A 20910-nucleotide genomic window follows, 5' to 3' on the forward strand; every position below is an offset into this window, starting at 1 on the left:
CCTTTCATTTTACAGATGGGAGAATTAATTTTCTTTCAAAAGTTTAAATGATGTGCTCAACACCAGTCAGCCAGTAATCGAGGGATAGAATTGAAATTGAGAAAACTCAAGTTTTCTCATTCCCTGCCTGTTAGAATGCTGCCTTGTCTTTGAATGGAAAATATGCTACCCTGTTTTAAGTGTGTGACAGATGCAGTCACTCATTCAACAAATATTTATTGAGTGCCTACTCTGTGTCAGGCATTGTACAATGTGACAGGAAAAAAGCTAGGTTCCTCGGAGCATACATTTATTGATGGAGCTAATATTAGTCACTTGTCAGAGAGAATTAGGTTATAAGAACTAGGTTTAAAAGCTATACTGCCAAGCAGATAAAACATTTTTTACATAAATACACATATTCAACCAAAAGGTAACATGCATCTAGCCTTCAAAAATATATCTGCTACATCTAATGAGATAGATCCATACTCAAAGAATACAGTCTTGTTTACCAGTCCCATACATTTCTGAATTCATCTTCATTTACTTAACCTTGGCTCATATGTTTGAAAAATTGAGAAAATATGTAGCTTATTTTTAAAATTATTATCACTGTTATTTAGATTATTTTTAGGATGATTTTATGCTACTCTTTGAAATAGTGAAGATCCTGCAAGGGAATGCTGTATGAGTGTCTATTTTAATTTGCCTTTAGAAATGCATCAAGTTGGTTAGCATATTAATCATACTTAATGTTGACATAATGGTTTAGAGTTAAGTTGCTTTCACAGTATCTTATCCAAGTGTATTATCAGTTAAAATGTGTGCCAGGGGAGGCTGCATAGAGCCACAAAGCATCTCTATTGATTCCAGAGCCCTGGAAACAGTACTTCATATTAGACCCTTTCTTGCACAAAAGGTAACTGTTAGGCCTGTACTTTTTTTTTTTTAGGACCCAGTGGTCTTCAGCGTGTAGTAAAACCAACCCCAATTACTGTTCATGATTCAGAGAGCGATGATGAAGAAGATAGTCTAGAACTCCAAGAAGTCTGGATTCCTAAGAACGGTACTCGGCGTTACTCTGAACGTGAAGAGAAAACTGGAGAGTCAGTGCAGTCCAGGGAATTGTCAGGTGAGAAATTATGTCTTTCTCTGAACTGTTAATGACAGTCACTATCAGAACTGACACACTTGGCCTTAATATGACAACTTGGGTGCAGTTAACATATATTATGGAATGTGACAGGAAGCAAGAAATGCACTTGCCCAAGTAAGAGGGAAATCTGGGTGGTGCTCTTGTAGGCAATACAACACAACAGTGGTGTGGAATGAGGGCTCAGGGAGGAAAAGAAGGATTCTAAGTCTACAGTGGAGGCTTTAGTTGTGGCATCAGGGTGTCAGAGATTAGTGAGTGAAAAGCCTGTGCCTCATGTAAGGGATGACTACTGAGTCATCCAGAGCAATGAAAAGCAACCATTCACCAGTTGATAATCTGTCCAGTTGTGCTTAATGAGTATTGGTGGCTAGTTTGGTGGTTGAAGGAGTCCTAAAGTATATTTTTATAATCCCTCACGTCCCTTTAAATCTAGGCAACAACCCTCTGCAATGCCTCACCAAGAAACTGTACTTCTCTTAACTTTGAAGTTCATACTTCTTCCTTGTCTTTCCTTCCCTTTTGTTTCTCCGAACCATGTGCTTACCACTTTTGGCAAAGGATATATTTTTTACAAATTGTCCAGTCATTTTTCCTTGGGTACCCTTACTCCTTAATATTTTTGAATGTTCAATACACATTTAACACTGACCCTGAAACATTTATGTAGTACTATTATCTGGAAAGTTTAGTTCTTTGGACTTGGAATAATTTGCTAATCATTGGCTGATTATTCAATTTCTATTTCTTTTAAGAGATTCAGATAACTTTATACTGTGGTTGAAAGAAGGTTTTATGGAAACTGAAATTTAGGAAAAGTAATATGACCAGCTGACTAACCTAACTTTCCCAGACAGTGCAGTTTCTAAATTTAGCAACTAAATCCTCTGTTGGCCAGACAAAACCTATTTATTCCTTTATATCTTCATTGAGATTTATTGTGCCCCAGGTATTGTGTTAGGCACTGTGAGGGATACAGAGATGAGTAAGTCATGGTCTCTCTTTACAGAAGTTCTAGTCTGGTTGAAGAGTCATATCAAAAACAATAGGTAGTAATATTACAGGGCACATACTACAACCACAGTTGATTTGGGGTGGGGGTGCAGAAGAGATGGAGTAGAGGACCAGGGCTGAAAAATTGGTGAGAACAAAGGCCCTGAGGTAGTAAAGCAAGGGTATATTGAGAGAAAAGCTGGAGCTGGAATATAGAATGTATATGGAGGGGACAACATGGAAAGATGGTTTGGAATTAGATCATAGTGAGGCTTGAAGGCATAGCTAAGGAGTATAAACCAGGTAGACACTAGGGAGCCATAGAGAATTTTATAGCAGCTCAATGATGTGATCACAGTTATACTTTAGGAAAATTAGTGTTTAGTATACATTATTTCCTGTTCCAAATTTACTCTTGCGTGTTGTCCAGAATTTGTACTGAAATCTTTTCTTTTCCTCGGGCCGTTCTTCTTTTTCTATAAGCAGTAAGTGGAAAAGGCAAGACTCCACTTCGAAAGAGGTACAACTCCCATCAGATGGGCCAGTCGAAGCAGTTTCCCCTCGAGGAAAGCAGCTGTGAGAAAGGCTGTCAGGTCACCAGTGAGCAGATCAAAGCCGATATGAAAGCAGCTAGGGATATTCCTGAAAAGAAAAAAAACAAGGATGTTTATCCCAGCTGCAGCAGCACCACCGCCAGCACAGTGGGAAACTCCAGCTCACACAGCACTGCTTCTCAAAGCCCCGACTTTGTAAGGACGGTGAACAGCGGCGGCTCTTCCGAGCCTAGCCCTACAGAAGTGGATGTGTCCAGGCAGTGTGCCTGCTCCCCCGGTGGGTCAGAGGACTCTGAGGCCATGGAGGAGGGAGATGCAGAGAGTTCTGTCTGCCCCAGATGCTGCTGTCACAGGCCCCAGGAATCCCAAAGGAGAACTAGCAGGTGTTCTGATGAGGAACGTCCTTCAACCAGCCGAGCCTGTGTTGTGAATGGCCCGGATGGTACGAGATCCGCCTTTTCCTTTAGGACTCTGCCACAAGGGGGGTCTTCAGGCCCAGCACATGATGAGAGGACTAATGGGAGTGGCTCTGGGGCTACAGGTGAGGACAGGAGGGGGAGCTCCCAGCCTGAGAGTTGTGACGTGCAGTCTAATGAAGACTACCCTCGGAGGCCCCTAACCAGGGCCAGGAGCAGACTGTCCCATGTACTGCTGGTATCTGAGTCAGGTATGACAATGCTCCTAGGATTAGCAACTGCAGGGTAGGGCTGCAGAAAGGCATGAACTTGTTTCATGAGTTTTCTTACAAAAAGCCAGTTTGGCAAATTAAATTCTGTTTTGGGGTTTTGTGGGTCTTGCAGATTTTAAACCAATTTTCAGCAATGGTTTGGTGGGTGGGGGTGTAAAACAGTTTATACAATGTCCAACCTGGAAATCTCAAGTAGTTCAGCTTTTAAGGAAAGTGGCACTGTGTATATTTACCCTAAATATAACACTGACTGACACCTAAGCCCCAGTAGATGAACTCTGCTACCATCACACACTTAGAGAAGTCTTAACTTAGGAAAGTTTTAAACCTTAGCCAAAAGGCAAGGACTTGACGTTGCTGGAGCTGGGGCAGCACATCTCCGTGCAGCTTCCTGGGTATAGCCCTCTCTTTGTCTCTGCAGGACTTAGTAATTTTTTCAGAAATCTAGTTTTGCTTCAATTCAAGTAAGGTTTGCCAGGAGATAAGCAGGTAAGTAAATGGTTTGGCTGAGAATTATTTTGGTGAAAATACTCAGAACAAATAATGTGTATTTAATTTCATTAATGTTTATAATGTATAGCCAAGGAATTGGGTGGAATGGGTGTAAGCACATTTATTAATCATAAGTCTGTTTCTATTTCTGATCTTATTTTTAAGTACTCTTTCCTGCCCTTATTATATCATTACTACCTGACAGTGAATAATAATGTATTTTAATTTTCTTCAAGTAGCCCTCAATTTTAAAATATTAAAATCAGTCCTAGAACATAGGCAGTCAGAGCTTTTTGTATATTCTAAATAGAAGTAATTGAATCATACAGAGCTAAACAGAACAAAAGTAAGCTTTCATGAGATACATTTGAGACCTTAATTGTGTGCTAGTTACCATAGTTGCATAAACTCATTGAAATAGATGAGTTTTATTTGAAGACTTTTTTATGCTTTGCAAACAGTAGTTCTGCCATATGGTGAAAATACTTTTCCCAGCTTCAATTGTAAATGTTTGATAATATCTTTTTTTTTAAATTGGTGGTAAGATATAACTTTACCATTCAGTACAGTGTGTAATTCAGCGGCACTAAATACATTCACCTTGTTATGCAGCTGTCACCACCAACCATCTGAACTTTTTCATCATCCCAAACTGAAACTCTGTGCCCATTAAACAGTATCTGCCTCCTATGACACCTTTTGTTCTGTGGCTTTTCATATTTGCAAAGTCAGATCTGCGTGTTTTCCTTTATGAGTTCATTTTTATACTGTGAAAGGCCTTTCCTACACTTGGTTCAGATAATTGTGCCCATCTTATTCCTTTATTCATTGATTTCGGTTTAGTTCCTTCGTTCAGTTGGAATTTTATTTCAATCTGTGGGAACTAATATTAAATTTTTATTCCAAACTATCACCAGCTTGTTTCAGTACTGGTTATGGATGTCCATTCTTGTGCTATTATTTTGAAACGCTCTTTTCTCATCTACTAAATTCTTAGACATACTTAGGTTAATCTCTGGTCGTTCTATTCTGTTCCAGTGTTCTGTCTTCTTTCATTATTCTTTTTCAAAATGTCCTTGACTAGCCATGCATTTGCCATTTATTTTTATAGATATGCTTTGTAATATTTTTATCAAGTTCCAAAAACTAATCTTGCTTTTTGTTTGAAATTGCATTCAATTGATAACTGAAACATAATTGTCATTTTAACAGCACTGAGTCTTCCTGTTTAGGGACTGTTATGTTTGCCGTTTTACTTACGTGTCTTGATAAAATTTTTTCGTTTTTTGTTGTTTTGTTTTTAATACAGAACCTTCATATTAACCATTGAAGTTTTGATGTTATTTTTTGCCTGGTGTTCTGCTTATCCCTTAACTATTCTGACTTTTTTCATGTCTAGAACTTTTTTTAAGTTAAATCATTCTCTGGATTTAAAATAAAGAAAATATTTATGTAGTGCTTCTTATTGCATTTATTATGTGATTTTTTTTTTCAATTTGAGAAGACTTCTAATGTCTGTAACATGGTTATAGTAGGTAAATTATTTGCTAATATATTTTAGATTTATAAAAATGTCTATTTACTTTGAATAGTAGTTTTTTGGGGTAGATATCAAAGTACTGATTTTAATATTATTATAGTCCCTTTTGGAAAGGACAAGAAGTTATTTGGGTGGCTTACAAATTATTATTATGATTATTATTATTATTTTTGAGATGAAGTCTCACTGTGTCACCCAGGCTGGAGTGCAGTGGCGTCATCTCAGCTCACTGCAGCCTCTACCTCCCGGGTTCAAGTGATTCTCCTACCTCAGCCTCCCGAGTAGCTGGGATTACAGGCGCCTACCACCATGCCTAGCTAATTTTTGTGTTTTTAGTAGAGACAGGGGTTCCCCATGTTGGCCAGGCTGGTCTCGAACTCATGACCTCAGGTGATCCACCCACCTCAGCCTCCTAAAGTGCCGGGATTACAGGCATGAGCCACCGTGCCCAGCCCAAATTATTTTTAATCTGGCATGTTTTTTAAAGAGCAAAATCCAAACTAATAAAGGAAGAAACTTGAATGTTAAAGATTTTTAAAAATCAGTTCAAAAAAAAGTAACATTTGAGATATTTGGTTTTTAATTTATGACCCTGTGGAGTATTAAAGCCATTTGAGAAGCTAATATAATTGTTTTGTGAATTTATATTTTGGGAATAAATACCTGTAAGTTGCTTTTAATCCTCACTGTATAACAATTTATAAAGTAAATATTAGAGAAATAAATAATTGGATTGTCAAAGAATAACATTTAAGATTAAAATAGTTGCTATAAATGTTGAACACTTTCCCTGACACCCCAAGACTGGATTGATCTGCCTTTCTCTGTTTCTGTAGCATCTTCAACATTAATGTGAACCACACTCTGTTGTAATTTCTTGTTTTACTGTCTTCCTTCTGGTAGACTGTGAGCTCCATGAGAACAAGGACAGTCTCTGCTTTTTCACCAGTATATTTCTATCCTTTAGCACCATGTCTTACACATGGTATGGGGCTTAGATAATAACTGTGAACATAATAAGTATAGACATCATCATATGAGGTATTGTTGATGCTAGTGGATGTTTTGAATTACTAAAAAAATGTTCCTAAACAAAATTAATTTTCTCTAAACAGGGAGGGAGGCATAAGAGAATAACAACAAACACACAAACTTTTTTCCTTATGTATCAGAAATGTTTGTTTTTCAAGCTCATATATGTATAAAGTGTGACTTCATTTTATAACTTTTCTTAGAAAATGTAAACTACCAGTTTGGGTACCCTGGAGAGCAGGAAACTTTACCCAATTTTGAACTCCATACTCTGTTAAATTAAGGGGGAAGGGAGAGAGCAATCCAGGAAGGTGAGATACTTGAAAATCAGATCACAAAAGGAGATTACTGAGAGAAGATTCTTACTAGAACACTGTCATATAGTAGTGGAAACAGGCTTGCTTTTTGTTTGTTCATTTTCATTTTTGTGGTACTGGGAGAGGGAGCTAGGACTTATTAGAGGTTTTAAAAGGTTTGTGAATTTTGGCTATCAGGTGAAATGTGCTGCCTTTAGAAGGTTCCTTGTCAATGAAGATGATTTGATTTTGGATGAAGTTCCTTCAGGATACTGTGGGAGAAGGCCTACATTGTGTTGTGTGGTTAGTAGTCTTCATGTTTTGTTGGAACTCCAGAATTTTGCTTCGTTTCAAGGTCCTTGGAGGAAGTTTGATGGGTAGAGCTCTTGGGCTCCTTTTCGGCCTTCAGCCAAAGCAGCTGCTTTGAATTGTTTTACAGAGTAGAATTTCTACACCATTTCAATGGTGTAGAAAGGATTTTGTTGTGTAAAAAAATGTAAAAAAATCAGACTAAATCTCTACGGTTCCCATCTAAGCCCAAGCCTTTGGGAATTTGCAGTATTCGTTCTCATTTCTTTGTCTTTTTTTGTGATCTTTCATGTTTGAGATTACAGAATTACTGATGTTACAGAATTACCAAGTGGAATGTTTATAATTAGCAGTACTATCTAAAAAAACAGTATGGTGGTAATTTAATTCATGATAGTCAGTTGTATTTAATTCTATATATGCTCTGCTACAGTATGATTAAGTATCAAAAACGAGAATGATGACTAATGTATTTACTTAGAATATATATGTGCTTAAGTTTTAGCTATGAATTTAGCACTCGTTTTTAAATTAAATAAAGACAATATTTGCTTATTTCGAAGTGTATTGCTTCAGAACAGTACTAGTAAATAAGGGCCTTATTAACCAGGGTTTGACAGATGAAAGATTGCAGGTTTTCTAGCTTAGTAACTGGTCCTTGATTTCCTGGGTTTGACTCCTGGTTCCCATTTAGCACTGTGGCAAGTTTTTGTACCTTCCCGTGCTTCAGTTTCCTAATATGTAAAACAGGGAGAACAATAAATCCATCTCAGAGCTATTGTAAGGATTGAGTTAATACAAGTAAAACCCTTAGAACAGTGCCTGACACACAGTAAGCGCTCAGTAAATATTTGTTATTCTGTTTTACCTGCGGTGCATTCATTCATTCATTCATTCTGTAAGTGTTGAGTGCCAGTTCATTCAATAAATGTTCATATTATCTCATTGCTAGTGACTGACTTTGAAATAAAGATGAATTAAGAGAGTGTTGTTGCCTTTAACGAGCTTTTATGTAAATAGACCAACAAAACAAGTATAAAAGGAACTATTAGGGCAGTATGTAATGTTTGGGGATCAAGGGTGCTTTGTTAGAACTAAGTGTTTGAGTTGGACCTTTCCCAGATGGGTCGTATTTCAAAAAGTAGGGTCAGAAAAGGTGTTCTGAGCAGAAGAAGCTAGAGCAATTGATGACTTCGGAGACATTAGCAGTGGGAGATGACTAGGGTATAGTGTGGAGAATGGGCAGAGCTGAAGCATAGCTCCAAATGTCAAGCATTGAAACATTCATTCAGCTTCAGTCAATAATTTAAAAGTTTTTTAGTAGGAAAGATAGGAGTTCAATTCACCAATAGTATTTAGGATGGGATGAGTCAGAGAGACTGGAAGTAGGAATGTTTATTAGATTATTAGGATGACCTAGGTATGAGAAGGGTTGTTATATTTGATGTAGATATGTTTGAAGTAATGGAGGGTGATGCTGTTTTGAAACAATCCATTGGAAATACCAATATAACTGTATTCCATTGGGAACCAAATTTTAGATTTGGGAATTGCCTTGATGGTGTTCATACATATGTGATTGAATGTGTTTGAGGTAAAGAAAGCAAGGCTAAAGTTTTGGTTTTTCTTCTTTTTTACCTTTTTTAGAAGTAGCCAAAACAAAGCCACGTCACGCCATGAAACGGAAGCGGACAGCAGATAAATCCACCAGTACAAGTGATCCTGTGATCGAGGATGACCATGTGCAGGTAGAGGAAAATCCGTCACTTACCTTTATCACAGTCTAGCCCAGTTCCTAAGTAATGCATGCAAACTAAAGTTTGTATCTTTATATAGTTTCTAATTTTTCTCCTTGTAGGTTCTTGTATTAAAATCCAAGAATCTCGTTGGAGTCACTATGACCAATTGTGGAATCACAGATCTAGTGCTAAAAGACTGTCCCAAGATGATGTTCATCCATGGTATGTATTTGGGCCCATATTATACACGAGCATCATGAATGAGTTAAAAGAATTAGGAACTCATAAATACTGTAATAACATTACCGTCTTATTTTCTTAAAGGAAATATTGTGTTGGGTTATCTTTAGTTCCGCCTTTGTTCTAGTTCTCAAAGTATTACTCCATAGTATTTCTGAGCATCATGTAGAGAAACTTGGTTCATCTTTTAAAATAGCCTGTCTCCAAAAGATAATTACTGCCTGATCTGGCAGAGTAAATAACAGCCTGCATAGGCTTTGGAGTCAGATAGACCTCAGCTTGATTGCTGGCTTGGTCATTTACCAGCTGTGTGACTTGGACATGGTTTTTGAGGGAAGCGCCGACTGGGCCTCAAGTGTATAACTGCTCTGTATTTGATTGAGATGATTAATTGTATCTTTACTTCATGGCACATTATCGTTTATCCAAGCCCCTTTTTCTTTTTAGTCTCGTGTCCCTCATTGTTAATCTCATCCGCTCCCACCATCTATACTCGTGTATTGAACATATATCTTTCCAGTGTACCTTTTATATCTTTCTTTATATATGTGTCTGTCTCAAACATAGGGTATTCATTTTTATGATTTCTTAAAATTTTAGTTACATAGTATATCCTATAATTGATCTATTAATTTTACCTTTTTATTCAAAATTATATTTTAGATACCCATCCATGTAAAATTATGAAGATCTGACTTATTTCCTTGCCTTGGGCAAGTTTTATAATTTTCTGTCTTCATTTTTTTCAATCTGTAAACTGTGCGTAATTATGCTTAACTCATAAAGCATTTGTGAAAGTTAAATGCAGTGATTGATATGTTTCTGTATGTATATGTATCCAGGCATACCTCAGAGACACTGCAGGTTTGGTTCTAGACCACCATTATAAAAGGTATATCACAATAAAGCGAATCGTATGAATTTTTTTTATTTTCCAGTGCATATAAAAGTTACGTTTACACTATAGTCGATTAAATGTGAAGTAGCATTGTATTTTTTAAAAAAATTTATGTACCTTAATTTAAAAGCACTTCATTGGCTAGGCACGGAGGCTCACTCCTGTAATCACAGCACTTTGGGAGGCTGTGGCAGGCGGATCACCTGAGACTAGGAGTTTGAGACCGGCCTGGCCAACATGGCAAAACTCCGTCTCTACTAAAAATACAAAAATTAGCCAGGGGTGGTGGCTCATGCCTGTAATCCCAGCTACTTGGGAGGCAGAGGCAAGAGAATCGCATGAACATAGGAGGCAGAGGTTGCAGTGAGCCAAGATCATGCCTCTGCACTCCAGCCTGGACAACAGAGCAAGACACTATCTCAGAAAAAAACAAAATAAAATAAAAACACTTTATTATTCAAAGATGCTAACAATCACCTGAACCTTTAGCAAGTCATAATCTTTTTGCTGGTGGAGAGTCTTGCCCAAATGTTGAGGGCCTTGCCCTGGGTTAGGCTTTGGCTTAGGGAATGTAGTGGCTGGTTTGATCTGTCTAGACCACTCAGACTTTCTCCATATCAGCAATATGGCTCTTTTGCTTTCTTACCATTTGTGGGTTCACTGGAATAGCACTTGTAATTTCTTTCAAGAACTTCTCCTTGGAGTTCACACCTTGGTTAACTGGCACAAGAGACCTGGCTTTTGACCTATCTCAGCTTTCAGCGTGACTTCCTCATCAAGCTTAATCATTGCTATCTTTTTATTTTAAAGTGAGATTTGTGACTCTTCCTTTTGTTGGAACACTTGGAGGCCATTGCAGAGTTATTAATTAGCCTAATTTCAACATCATTATATCTCAGGGAGTAGGGAGACCTGAGGGAAAGGGAGAGACAGGGGAACAGCCTGTTGGGGGAGCAGTCAGGACATACACAACATTTATGAAGTTCACTTACATTGGTGCAGTTGGTGGCACCCCACAATTAAAATAGTAACATCAGAGATCATTGATCACAGACCATCATAATGGATAAAATAATAATGAAAAAGTTTGAAATACTGCAAGAATTATTAAAAATGTAACACAAAGACTCAAAGTGAGCACATGCTTGCTAAAAAAATGGCATTAGTGGACGCTCAATTCATGGTTGCCACAGACCTTGTGTGAAGAATGCAATGTCTGTGAAGCACAATAAAGTGCAATATAATGAGAAATGCCCATATATGTACATATACATGATATATGCACACACCCACACACACAGTACAGGGTCTGACCTCTAGTAATGCCTAGTGATGTTATTACACGTTGAGCATCTCTAATCTAAAAATCAAAATGCACAAGTGCTTTAAAATTCAGAACTTTTTGAGCACTAACATGATGCTAAAAGGAAATGTTCATTGGAGCGCATTTCAGATTTCAGATATTTTTTATTAGGGTAAGTATATAATGTAAATACTCCAAAATTTGAAAAAAAATTTGAAATCTAAAACACTTCTGATCCCAAGTATTTCAGATAAAGGTTAGTCAACCTGTATTGCAAAAAATATTAAGAGGTTTATTTTGTTTTGTTTTACGTCTCCTACCATATTAGTGGTAAACAAAGAAATCCCGTTAAAAGGTATTTACCAAACATTTTGTCATAAAGTAAGGAGAATCCAAGAAAGGAGAGATGAAGCTGAGATTCAAGCACTACTCTGAATTCTACAAAAGTTCAGACCTTTGGGACCCCAACTCTATTGTTTACTCTGAAGAAATAGTACTTTTCTCTATCTCAGCCAATGAGGTCTTTGGTCCTAAAACATCTTAAATCACTGTCTCCTATTGGAGTTTCCTTCTACAATAGAGAACACAGGCTCTTCAAAAGCTCAGAGTTCATAACAGTAGGGGTACTCACCCTAGCCTTTCAGTAGCACTGGAAGAACTTTCATTCTGTCAGTCCCTACACCCTTTGAGCTCTGAGAATGTAAAACTCAATTTTCGGACTCTGCCGGTTGGCACCTCATTCCATTCCTTTCTCTACTCTGAGCTCTCCAAGAATCTGACTGGTTTTCTTCTTTTTACTTTGATGATTCTTCCTGTACATTCTCTAACCTAATGATGGATCACACGGCCTCAGGCCCAACCTTCTCCCCTTTAAACCAAATTGTTTGGCTCAGCTTATCATGGGGAGAGGATCTTAGCTTAGTCTGTAGATAGTGGCTAAGTTAATGATGGAGGAGATGATTAAATGAGATTAGAACTGACCTTAGCCATGTCTGATTTTATAGCTAGCAACCATTGGATCCTTACTGTCATCTAGCGCTTTCCTTTCCTCTGTTGCTGTCCTCAACACCAATTCCCCTCCTTTCCACCATGTCACAGAAGGAGAAAATGAATGTGAGAGGCAGGAGTCTCGCTCAGTGTTTAAATGTCAAGTTAGTTACGCTAGATTGCGCAAGACGATGATGACATTTGGGTCAAAGATGTTACAGAAGATGTCTGTGAAATGTTAAAAAGATCAGGCAAATCAGCCTGTGGTTTTATAATCTTTTCCATTTGATCTTCTCTCTCAAGTTGGACCTGGTTGCAGTCTGCAATGAAAATTGGACCAGGTTGAAATTTGAGATTAAAAAAAAGAGAAGGAAATATTTTTCTGAAGTTGGTATACTAGTTCAGTTAAATGTGTTTATTATATCAAAATTACTTTTTTCTGACTTCGTGTTTTATATATCAAACAGAAAAACTAATCATGTTTTAGACCAGCATTTCAGTAGAACTTTAATGTTCTGTGTGTACACTGTTCAGTATGATGGTAACCACTAACCACATGGCTACTGTATTGGACTGAATAGCTTTAGACCAAAATACCCAAATGTGTTTCTGGGTCTTTTTTTTCAAGGTTCTGCTTTTACATTTGTGACAGGAATTAAAATCCAACTCTGCTCATTCCTGAGAGTGAATGTAAGGTAATATAGGTGAATTATTTCAGGTCTGATTGTTAACTATAAAAATGTATAATAGTTATTCATTTTTTAAATAAATATTTCCTAAACAGTTTCTGTCTGGGCAAGTCATTTTCTAGGGCTTGGTTTTCTTAACAGTAAAAATCTTAGATAAAGGCACTTTAATGCACCCCTTCTACCTTCTTTTGAAGTAAACAGAACCACATTTTCAAATTTTTTTGTTAACTGCCATTTGTACTCTATGATATTATTTGACCTGTGTTAAAGATGTTTGTTACTGCAGTATTTTGTGCTAACAAAAATTAGGCCATCTCTCCAAAGATGATATGTATAGAGCTTACCATTGTTTTCATTTTGTAGCTACCAGGTGCAGGGTACTAAAACATTTAAAAGTAGAAAATGCACCAATTGTAAACCGATTTGACTACGCACAGTGCAAGAAACTGAACATGGATCAGGTACTAGACCAGATACTAAGAATGCCACCCGAGAGAAACCGCATCATATACCTACGCCCAATGCAGCAGGTAACGAGCTTTGCTCCTTTCCGATGATACACATATTGTGATTTTTTTTTTTTTTTTTTTTTTAGTCTTTAGCCTTTTGGATTTGGCATTCGTTCACTTCCAACCTACAGTAATGATATTTTAGTTTTTACAAGTTATATGTGATGCAGGGAGTTGTTATTCAACAGGTTTTTATACTTATTAAAAGTTACTTGTGGTTAAGAACACAGTCTCTGGTTCAGACTGCCTGATTAAATTTCTGGCTGTCTGACCTGTAGCAGATTATTTGACTTCTATGTCTTAGTTTCTTCATCTGTAAAATTAGAATAATAATGGTATACCAAGGATTATTGTGATATTTAATATATGTGAAACTCTAAAACAGGTGCTAGTATATAGTAAGCCATCATATAACTACTATTAGTGTCATTATCATTATTAAGAGTATATTGTATATAAGGTTCTGTGCTTAATGCCAAAAGAGGGTTTAAAGGAAGTTTTAAATGCCCTTTTGTAATCAGTGTGTAAGCCTGGCCTCAAAAGAGTCAGTTCATCATATTGTCAAGTGTCTCAAAACTTACAATATGCCGGGTGCGAAAAAATACACAACACATGATCCTTCCCTCAAGGAGTTTGCCTTCCCAAAAGGGAGATAAACATATATGCCACTGAGATGGCAGAGTGAGATTTCATAACTAGAGATGGGAGAGGGGTATGCCATGAGAAAACAGCAATGTTATCAAAGGCTCCTAGAAGACAAGAGAATGCATTCTCTCTTAAAGACTGGGCAGCAGTCCCATTTCAATAGGGTATATGTTACTACACCTTCACAGTTCTATAATGCAGTCAGTACTTAATAAAGGACATACCCAGAAGTAGATTCTGAGTTTACTGACATCATTTATCTCAATCAGGATTCTCTGGTTTACTAAGCATTTAAATATAACAGTGAGATATAAATTGCCAAGTTCCCTAGACAGAAGAGTTTGCAAAATTATTCCCAGCATGACAAACTGTTTTTAGGTCTGTATGTGACTATTTGATTTTCAAATCAACCAGAGATTTCAAAACGGAAGGTCCGTGGAAAGATTGTTGAAGCTCTAGCAGAGAGATTTCTAAGGCATTCTCTTTGTTGAAGGTGTCTCTTTATGATGTCTTCCGCAGGTGGACACGCTAACTTTGGAGCAGAAGCTGTTTAGTGGTCCCTACCCCTATCACATCTGTATTATCCATGAATTCAGCAACCCTCCCAATGTCCGGAATAAGGTGCGCATTCGCAGCTGGATGGACACTATAGCAAACATCAATCAGTAAGTAACTCTGTGGCCCCTAAAGGCCTTTTTAGTCATTTCTCATAGCAGGGACTCCCAGAAGCAAATCCCAATTTTTCTTTATTTTAAATGATTCCATCTAAGCTTTTCAGACAAGCTTATCCTGAAGTTAACATAAGTGAGAAACTGAGGGAAACGAGGACTTAAAAGTTAACATAAGTGAGAAACTGAGGGAAACGAGGACTTAAAACTAAAAAGCATATGTATATATTTATGATCTTTAAAACTCAGATAAAAATTACAAGAAAAAATTGTACATGTACTTGTAACATTATTTAGCCTTGGGGCATGAAAAAAGAGATCAATTTGAAGAAGATCTTAAGACTGATATTTTATATCATCAGAAAATTTGACTTTTGTATATTTGTTATATTAATGTTGCATTCAGCACCTTTTGTGTAGAAGACATGTGCTTAGAAAGTGACTTTCTTTCCCTGATATGATTTTGAAGATAGTGAAGAAAGTAGTTTTGACCTGACTACACTTGGATTCTCTAGTTTGATTGTATCCTACTTCTGTTAGGTATTTAATACTTTGTTTAAGATGTTTGGTAGAATCTGTGTCTGAAACAGTGTTGATGGTTCCTTTCTACCCGACACTCTAATTATTTCCAGTTTTGTAATTTTTACTTAATTTTTCCTGTTGCCTCCAGAGAGCTCATTAAATATGAATTCTTCCCTGAAGCCACTCGAAGTGAAGAAGACTTAAAGAAATACCCCAAGTACCCCTGGGGGAGAGAAATCTATACTTTAGAAGGTATTTACAAATATTTAGAAAGTTAAATAGCCTGTGCAGTAGCTTGCCCCTGTAATCCCAGCGACTCAGGAGGCTAAGGTGGGATGATCCCTTGAGCCCAAGAGTTCAAGACCAGCCTGGGAAACAAAACATGGCCCTTTCTCATTCACGAATGAATGAATGATCCATCAATCAATTAGTCAAACTGGTTTGGGCTTACAGCAAGCAGTAACCCAAATGTAGAGAATTATACTTTTTTAAAAAAGGAAAAGTTAAATAGCTATTAACTAGATGACTGGACATGCCTTAGGGAAGATATGAATGGGAGTCTTACAGTTCTTCAAAACATGGATGATTTTAATACCTGCAAGAAGTGGGAGCCAGATGAATATTGCTTTGCCTGTATGAGTCTTTACTATTTCTAGGACAATCAGAACCAGTGGTGAAACATAAAACATAAACAAAAATTACAAATTACTGTAGTTTGATAGCTGGAAATGATTTGAGGACACCTGACTCACTCTCTTTATTTTATATTTTACATTCTGCTTACAAAATACTGCAGAATTTGGCTCTATCAGCACTTCCACGCCAGTTAGCAATGTTACATTTGTCTTCTTTTAGGTGTTGTGGATGGAGCTCCATATTCCATGATTTCTGACTTCCCTTGGCTGAGGTCATTACGAGCAGCAGAGCCCAACAGCTTCGCTCGATACGACTTTGAAGATGATGAAGAAAGTAATTATGACCTGATTTGACATCTAATCTCTAGTTTAAGTATAGCCTACTGTGTTACATACTTAATATCTTTTTGTGAGTTAGGAGTAGTGCAGTGTTAAATGGTTTCCCATATAAATGTTTTTTATTTACTCACTTCAAAACAGTTCTTTATTTGTACAATAGATGTTCAGTAGACTTACTAGGGATATATAAAGGCTGGTAGAAAGGATTTCCTTGGACAGATTTTCCTGTGTGGAAACTTATAATTTAGGTGTAGAAATTTGGGGAGAAATTTTTGAATGTAGTTTCTCTAAGTGGTAGCATACTTGAATATTTATTGTTAACCAAAGTTTTAAGAAAATACTTTATAAGGAAATGGGTTTTATGAACTACATGTACACATGTCTGACTTACGTTTGGTATAGTATTTTTACCTTGAGACTTTAAGCATGTTCGCTGTCTTAGGCATCAAACATAAGAACAAACTGGTGGTGACCCATTCCTTGAGCTATTCATACATCAGTTACATTGTAGTGCAGTATATGGGAATATCCTATGGACCAGCTTATCAGTGATTTTCCAAATGATTCTGATTATCATATGTATCTCTCCTTTTATTTCTAATTTCAAAGGCACTATCTATGCTCCTAGAAGGAAAGGACAGCTGTCTGCAGACATCTGTATGGAAACAATAGGAGAGGAAATTTCAGAGATGCGTCAGATGAAGAAGGGTGTATTTCAGCGAGTAGTGGCAATTTTTATCCACTATTGTGATGTCAATGGAGAGCCAGTTGAAGATGACTACATTTAATTGGTCCCTCCTCCTTTCCAGCTATTTTGTCAGAAAGCAAGTAGGACCATCCAGCTGCCAGAGTGCTCCACAGAGACTTGAGGCATGCAGTTGGGAGGTCCTGGCTCAGTTTGCTATATAGGGAATGTATAAGGAACATCGAAATTGTATACAAAGATTTGTACATAAAAAATATACAAAGACGCTTCCTAAAGTACCAACTTTATATCATATGTTTATACAATTTAATTTAAAAATTCATTTTAATGAAGACAGATAATTTGAAAGACTTTTGTTTTTCTTGACTTAATTCATAAAGTATCATTTTTTGACTGAGTCTCCATTTACTTCATTCTTAATGATTATTGTCATCCCTTTAAATCTGTGCCTTTTTCTTCTTGAGCGAAGCTGTTTGAGTAAACCTGTTGAAGAGTGTTTGTGTCTTGTGTGCTTTTTTGTTGTTACTAAAACACCAACTAAACCTTATAGTCAGACAAGGCTATATATGTTTCTGTACAAAGCTGTAGTTCTTTCTTAGTATTATAGTTGCCATGTTTCTTAAAATCAAGTAAAAAGACTTATGAGCTTAAAAAAAAGTGAGTTTGAGAGGGAAATGGAAAAGTTTCCAAAGTATTTCTAGTAATTTATTTCCACATTGAATTGTGTATATGCTTTATCTTAAATATAAAATAAAAGTTTATTAAAAACTTTTCTCTTGCCTTGGACCTGAATCCCTCTTTTTAAAGAAGAGTAGCAAATACTGCTCAGAAAAGCAGTGTATATATAGAGTTGTATCTAAGTAAGATTCCAGTGTAATCCAATTTCTGATCTCTGAAAGTTTTTAGCTACAAGATGTTCAACTCACAGAACTTTTTTTGTTCGTTTGTTTTGGTTTGGTTTTTTTTTTTTTTTTTTGAGATGGAGTTTCACTCTTGTTGCCCAGGCTGGAGTACAATGGCATGATCTCGGCTCACTGCAACTGCCTCCCGGGTTCAAGTGATGCTCCTCTCTCAGCCTCCTGAGTAGCTGGGATTATAGGCGCCCGCCACTATGCCTAGCTAATTTTTGGTATTTTTAGTAAAGGCAGGGTTTCACCGTGTTGGCCAGGCTGGTCTGGAACTCCTGACCTCAGGTTATCCGCCTGCCTCGGCCTCCCAAAGTACTAGGATTACAGGCAGAGCTCTTTAAGACAATACTGGGAACAGCAGAATTTTCCAAAATTCTGGTCATCAGGAGGTGGTCTTTCTCCCCTTTCAAGGTGAGGAATTAATTGCCCTGATAAGGCAATGATATACATAGTATTATAGTGTCAAGCAAGGGTTGTCAGCAAAAGCTTAAACACCTATATTTGAGTCATGGCTTTGTGACTTGCCAGCCAAGTGACCTCAGCAAATTACTGAAACTGAAGGCCTGTGGAAAATTTTTATAAATTTTCTCTAAATAGACATGAAATTATGGTCTAAGGTGTAAAGTTTCTTTGAGAATTGTTCAGCCCCTTCATTTAGAAGGTCTTAATTGGAAGCCAAGGGGAAAAATTGCTCACCCACGTTTAGGACCTGTTTTTAGGCTAGGTAGGACAATAATCCCAATTTCTCGTTCCAGCTAGGCTACCTCTGTTTTTCATGACAGAAATACAAGGATGCCAGCAAGTTTTTCTAACACTCAAATATTCCACGTTAATCAGTGTCTACCCTTCAAGTTCTCTTTTTTCCCCAGGCTCTAAAAATTCTCATTACATTAGGAAGAGTGATTCAATTAGGTACTTCATTCTATTGTCTCCTTATTACACTATTTTTAACTCAGCTAACTTATAATTAGACAAGTATGTTTCACTATACAGATTACAACTGTGGTAAGAGTCAGGAAACAAATTACAGAATATCCTAGATATTTCAAAATAATCTGGGATTCCCAACCCTGAGCGAAGATAATCTAGGTTTTCACTGTAACCTGTTAACCAAATTATCTAAATAATGCTAACATTAGCCACAAGAGGCCACTGCTTTGTAATTTTTGGCTTAGTCGTGTCTTTGTCTAACCTAACCTAAACTGTTAGATCAGTGGAAGTACAGCTGGCAGCGCTACAGTAATTCAAAAGATGCTAAGACTGGAACAACCAAAAAAAAATCTGGAAGATGCCAACTACAATAGTCAGTCGGTGAATAGATATATAATACGAAGGGCTGGAGAGTGATCACTCCACAGCAAGGGTCAGCAAACTCTATCTAGGACCAGATAGTAAATATTTTAGGCTCAATGGGCCACATTCTCTGTGGCAACTGCACGACTATTGTGAAAGTCATAGATGATATAAACGAATGGGCATGGCTGTATTACAATAAAACTTTATGGACACAAATTTCAATTTCACATAATTTTCACATGTCACAAAATACTACTCTTATAACTCTTTCCCCAGCCATTTACTAAAGTAAAACACCATCCTGAAGGCTCACAGACCAGATTTGGCCCCCAGGCCATGGTTTGGCCACACCTGCCGTAGAAACCTGAGATATCCTATTCATTCATTTAATTATATCACCAGCTGTTGGTGCAGTTCTGTGCCTGGCACACTTTTTAAAGGCTCTAAAAATACTACATGGATGATATATGACTTAATAGCAGTGAGAGAATTGTGTCTCATTGCCAGGTGTGTAGGTCTAACAGTCTCCCTAAACAATAGCTGGTACCACAATTCTTACAGGGACTTCATATGTAGAATCTAAAGACCTGAGTTCTGACTTCCTCAAACAACTGATGGGAGAGCTGGAGATGGTTGGAACCCCTACCCTTGAGCCTCAGTTTTCTCTTCTGTCAAATGGTAACAACTAATAATATAACCACCCACCCCATAGGGCAGTGGTTAGTTTCCAATAGGAGCTGCCAGTAAACTGGACAGTGTGATGCCAGTGGAGGTAGTGTTGCTTCCAATATAATTTATTATGAAAAGAAGTTTGGGTGTCGCCTAGGCTGGAGTGCAGTGGCACGATCTCAGCTCACTGCAACCTCCGCCTCCTGGTTCAAGCGATTCTCCTGCCTCAGCCTTTCGAGTAGCTGGGATTATAGGCACCCGCCACCATGCCAGGCTAATTTTTGTATATTTAGTAGAGACGGGGTTTCATCATGTTGGCCAGGCTGGTCTCAAACTCCTGACCTCAGGTGATCCACCCACTCGGCCTCTCAAAGGGATGGGATTACAGGCGTGAGCCACTGTGCCCAGCCAAGTTTCGTTTTTTTGTTTGTTTGTTTGTTTGCAGGGGGGTGGGGTGGGTGCTGTGGGGGTTTTTCTGGACTTGTCTTTCCATAACCTGTTCCTCATACCATATTCCAGGATGGTAGGAAACAACTGGTAAGGCTGTTGAGAAAGAGGAAATCATGACAGCATGAAAGCTAGCATTTTTAAAAGTGATTATTACTAAGTGCTTTCCATACCTCCTGCAATAACACTTCAAATGTATGATCAATATGTTCCTACTTTACTGGTGAGAAAACTAGGTTTTAGGAGGTTACATAACTTGCTCAAAAGCACACATCTAGGAATTGATGGGAGCAGGATGCCGTCAAAGGATGACGTCCTGCGGGATGAGTCCAAAGCCTGTGCAACTTGGGCAGTTCCCTGGTCCTTCATAATGAGAGGAGGCCCATATAAGGGTGGGCCTGCCCTAATAGGGAAACTGCCAGTCAACTTACTGCTGCCACTTAAACTGAAACCACTCCAACTATGATTAGCATAGTCCCAGAAAAACAGGCTGATTTTCTGATGCAGGAAATGCCCCATTTACACATGGGAGGCAAGTAGAATGCAAAAGAAACACTGGAATCCATACAATGTCTATAGCATGAAATACATATGCAGCAGCTAAAAAAATTATATGTGTTAATGTGAAATGATGTTTAGAGTACACCGTTGAAAAGGCAAGTAGCAGATTA

General features: G+C 37.6%; 1 protein-coding gene across 6 annotated transcripts in view; it reads left to right on the forward strand.

Moving 5' to 3' along the window:
- FBXO38 (F-box protein 38) overlaps positions 1-17415 on the forward strand; it is a 58743-nt gene extending 41328 nt beyond the window's left edge. For 3 of the 6 annotated variants that reach the window (XM_005558189.4, XM_073995196.1, XM_073995197.1), the window contains 9 exons: positions 935-1114; positions 2615-3349; positions 8687-8787; positions 8898-9000; positions 13259-13425; positions 14569-14714; positions 15388-15491; positions 16095-16208; positions 16823-17415. In XM_005558189.4, coding sequence (XP_005558246.1) covers positions 935-1114; positions 2615-3349; positions 8687-8787; positions 8898-9000; positions 13259-13425; positions 14569-14714; positions 15388-15491; positions 16095-16208; positions 16823-17001 — 1829 coding nt within the window. In that variant the 3' untranslated portion in view covers positions 17002-17415. The remainder of the gene's footprint in view (positions 1-934; positions 1115-2614; positions 3350-8686; positions 8788-8897; positions 9001-13258; positions 13426-14568; positions 14715-15387; positions 15492-16094; positions 16209-16822) is intronic. The other 3 variants (XM_015452108.3, XM_005558193.4, XM_005558194.4) reach the window with 3 other exon arrangements.
- The last annotated feature ends 3495 nt before the right edge of the window (positions 17416-20910 follow it).

This window comes from Macaca fascicularis, chromosome 6 (assembly GCF_037993035.2).
Source record: "Macaca fascicularis isolate 582-1 chromosome 6, T2T-MFA8v1.1".
In the NCBI taxonomy this organism is placed as follows: domain Eukaryota; kingdom Metazoa; phylum Chordata; class Mammalia; order Primates; family Cercopithecidae; genus Macaca; species Macaca fascicularis.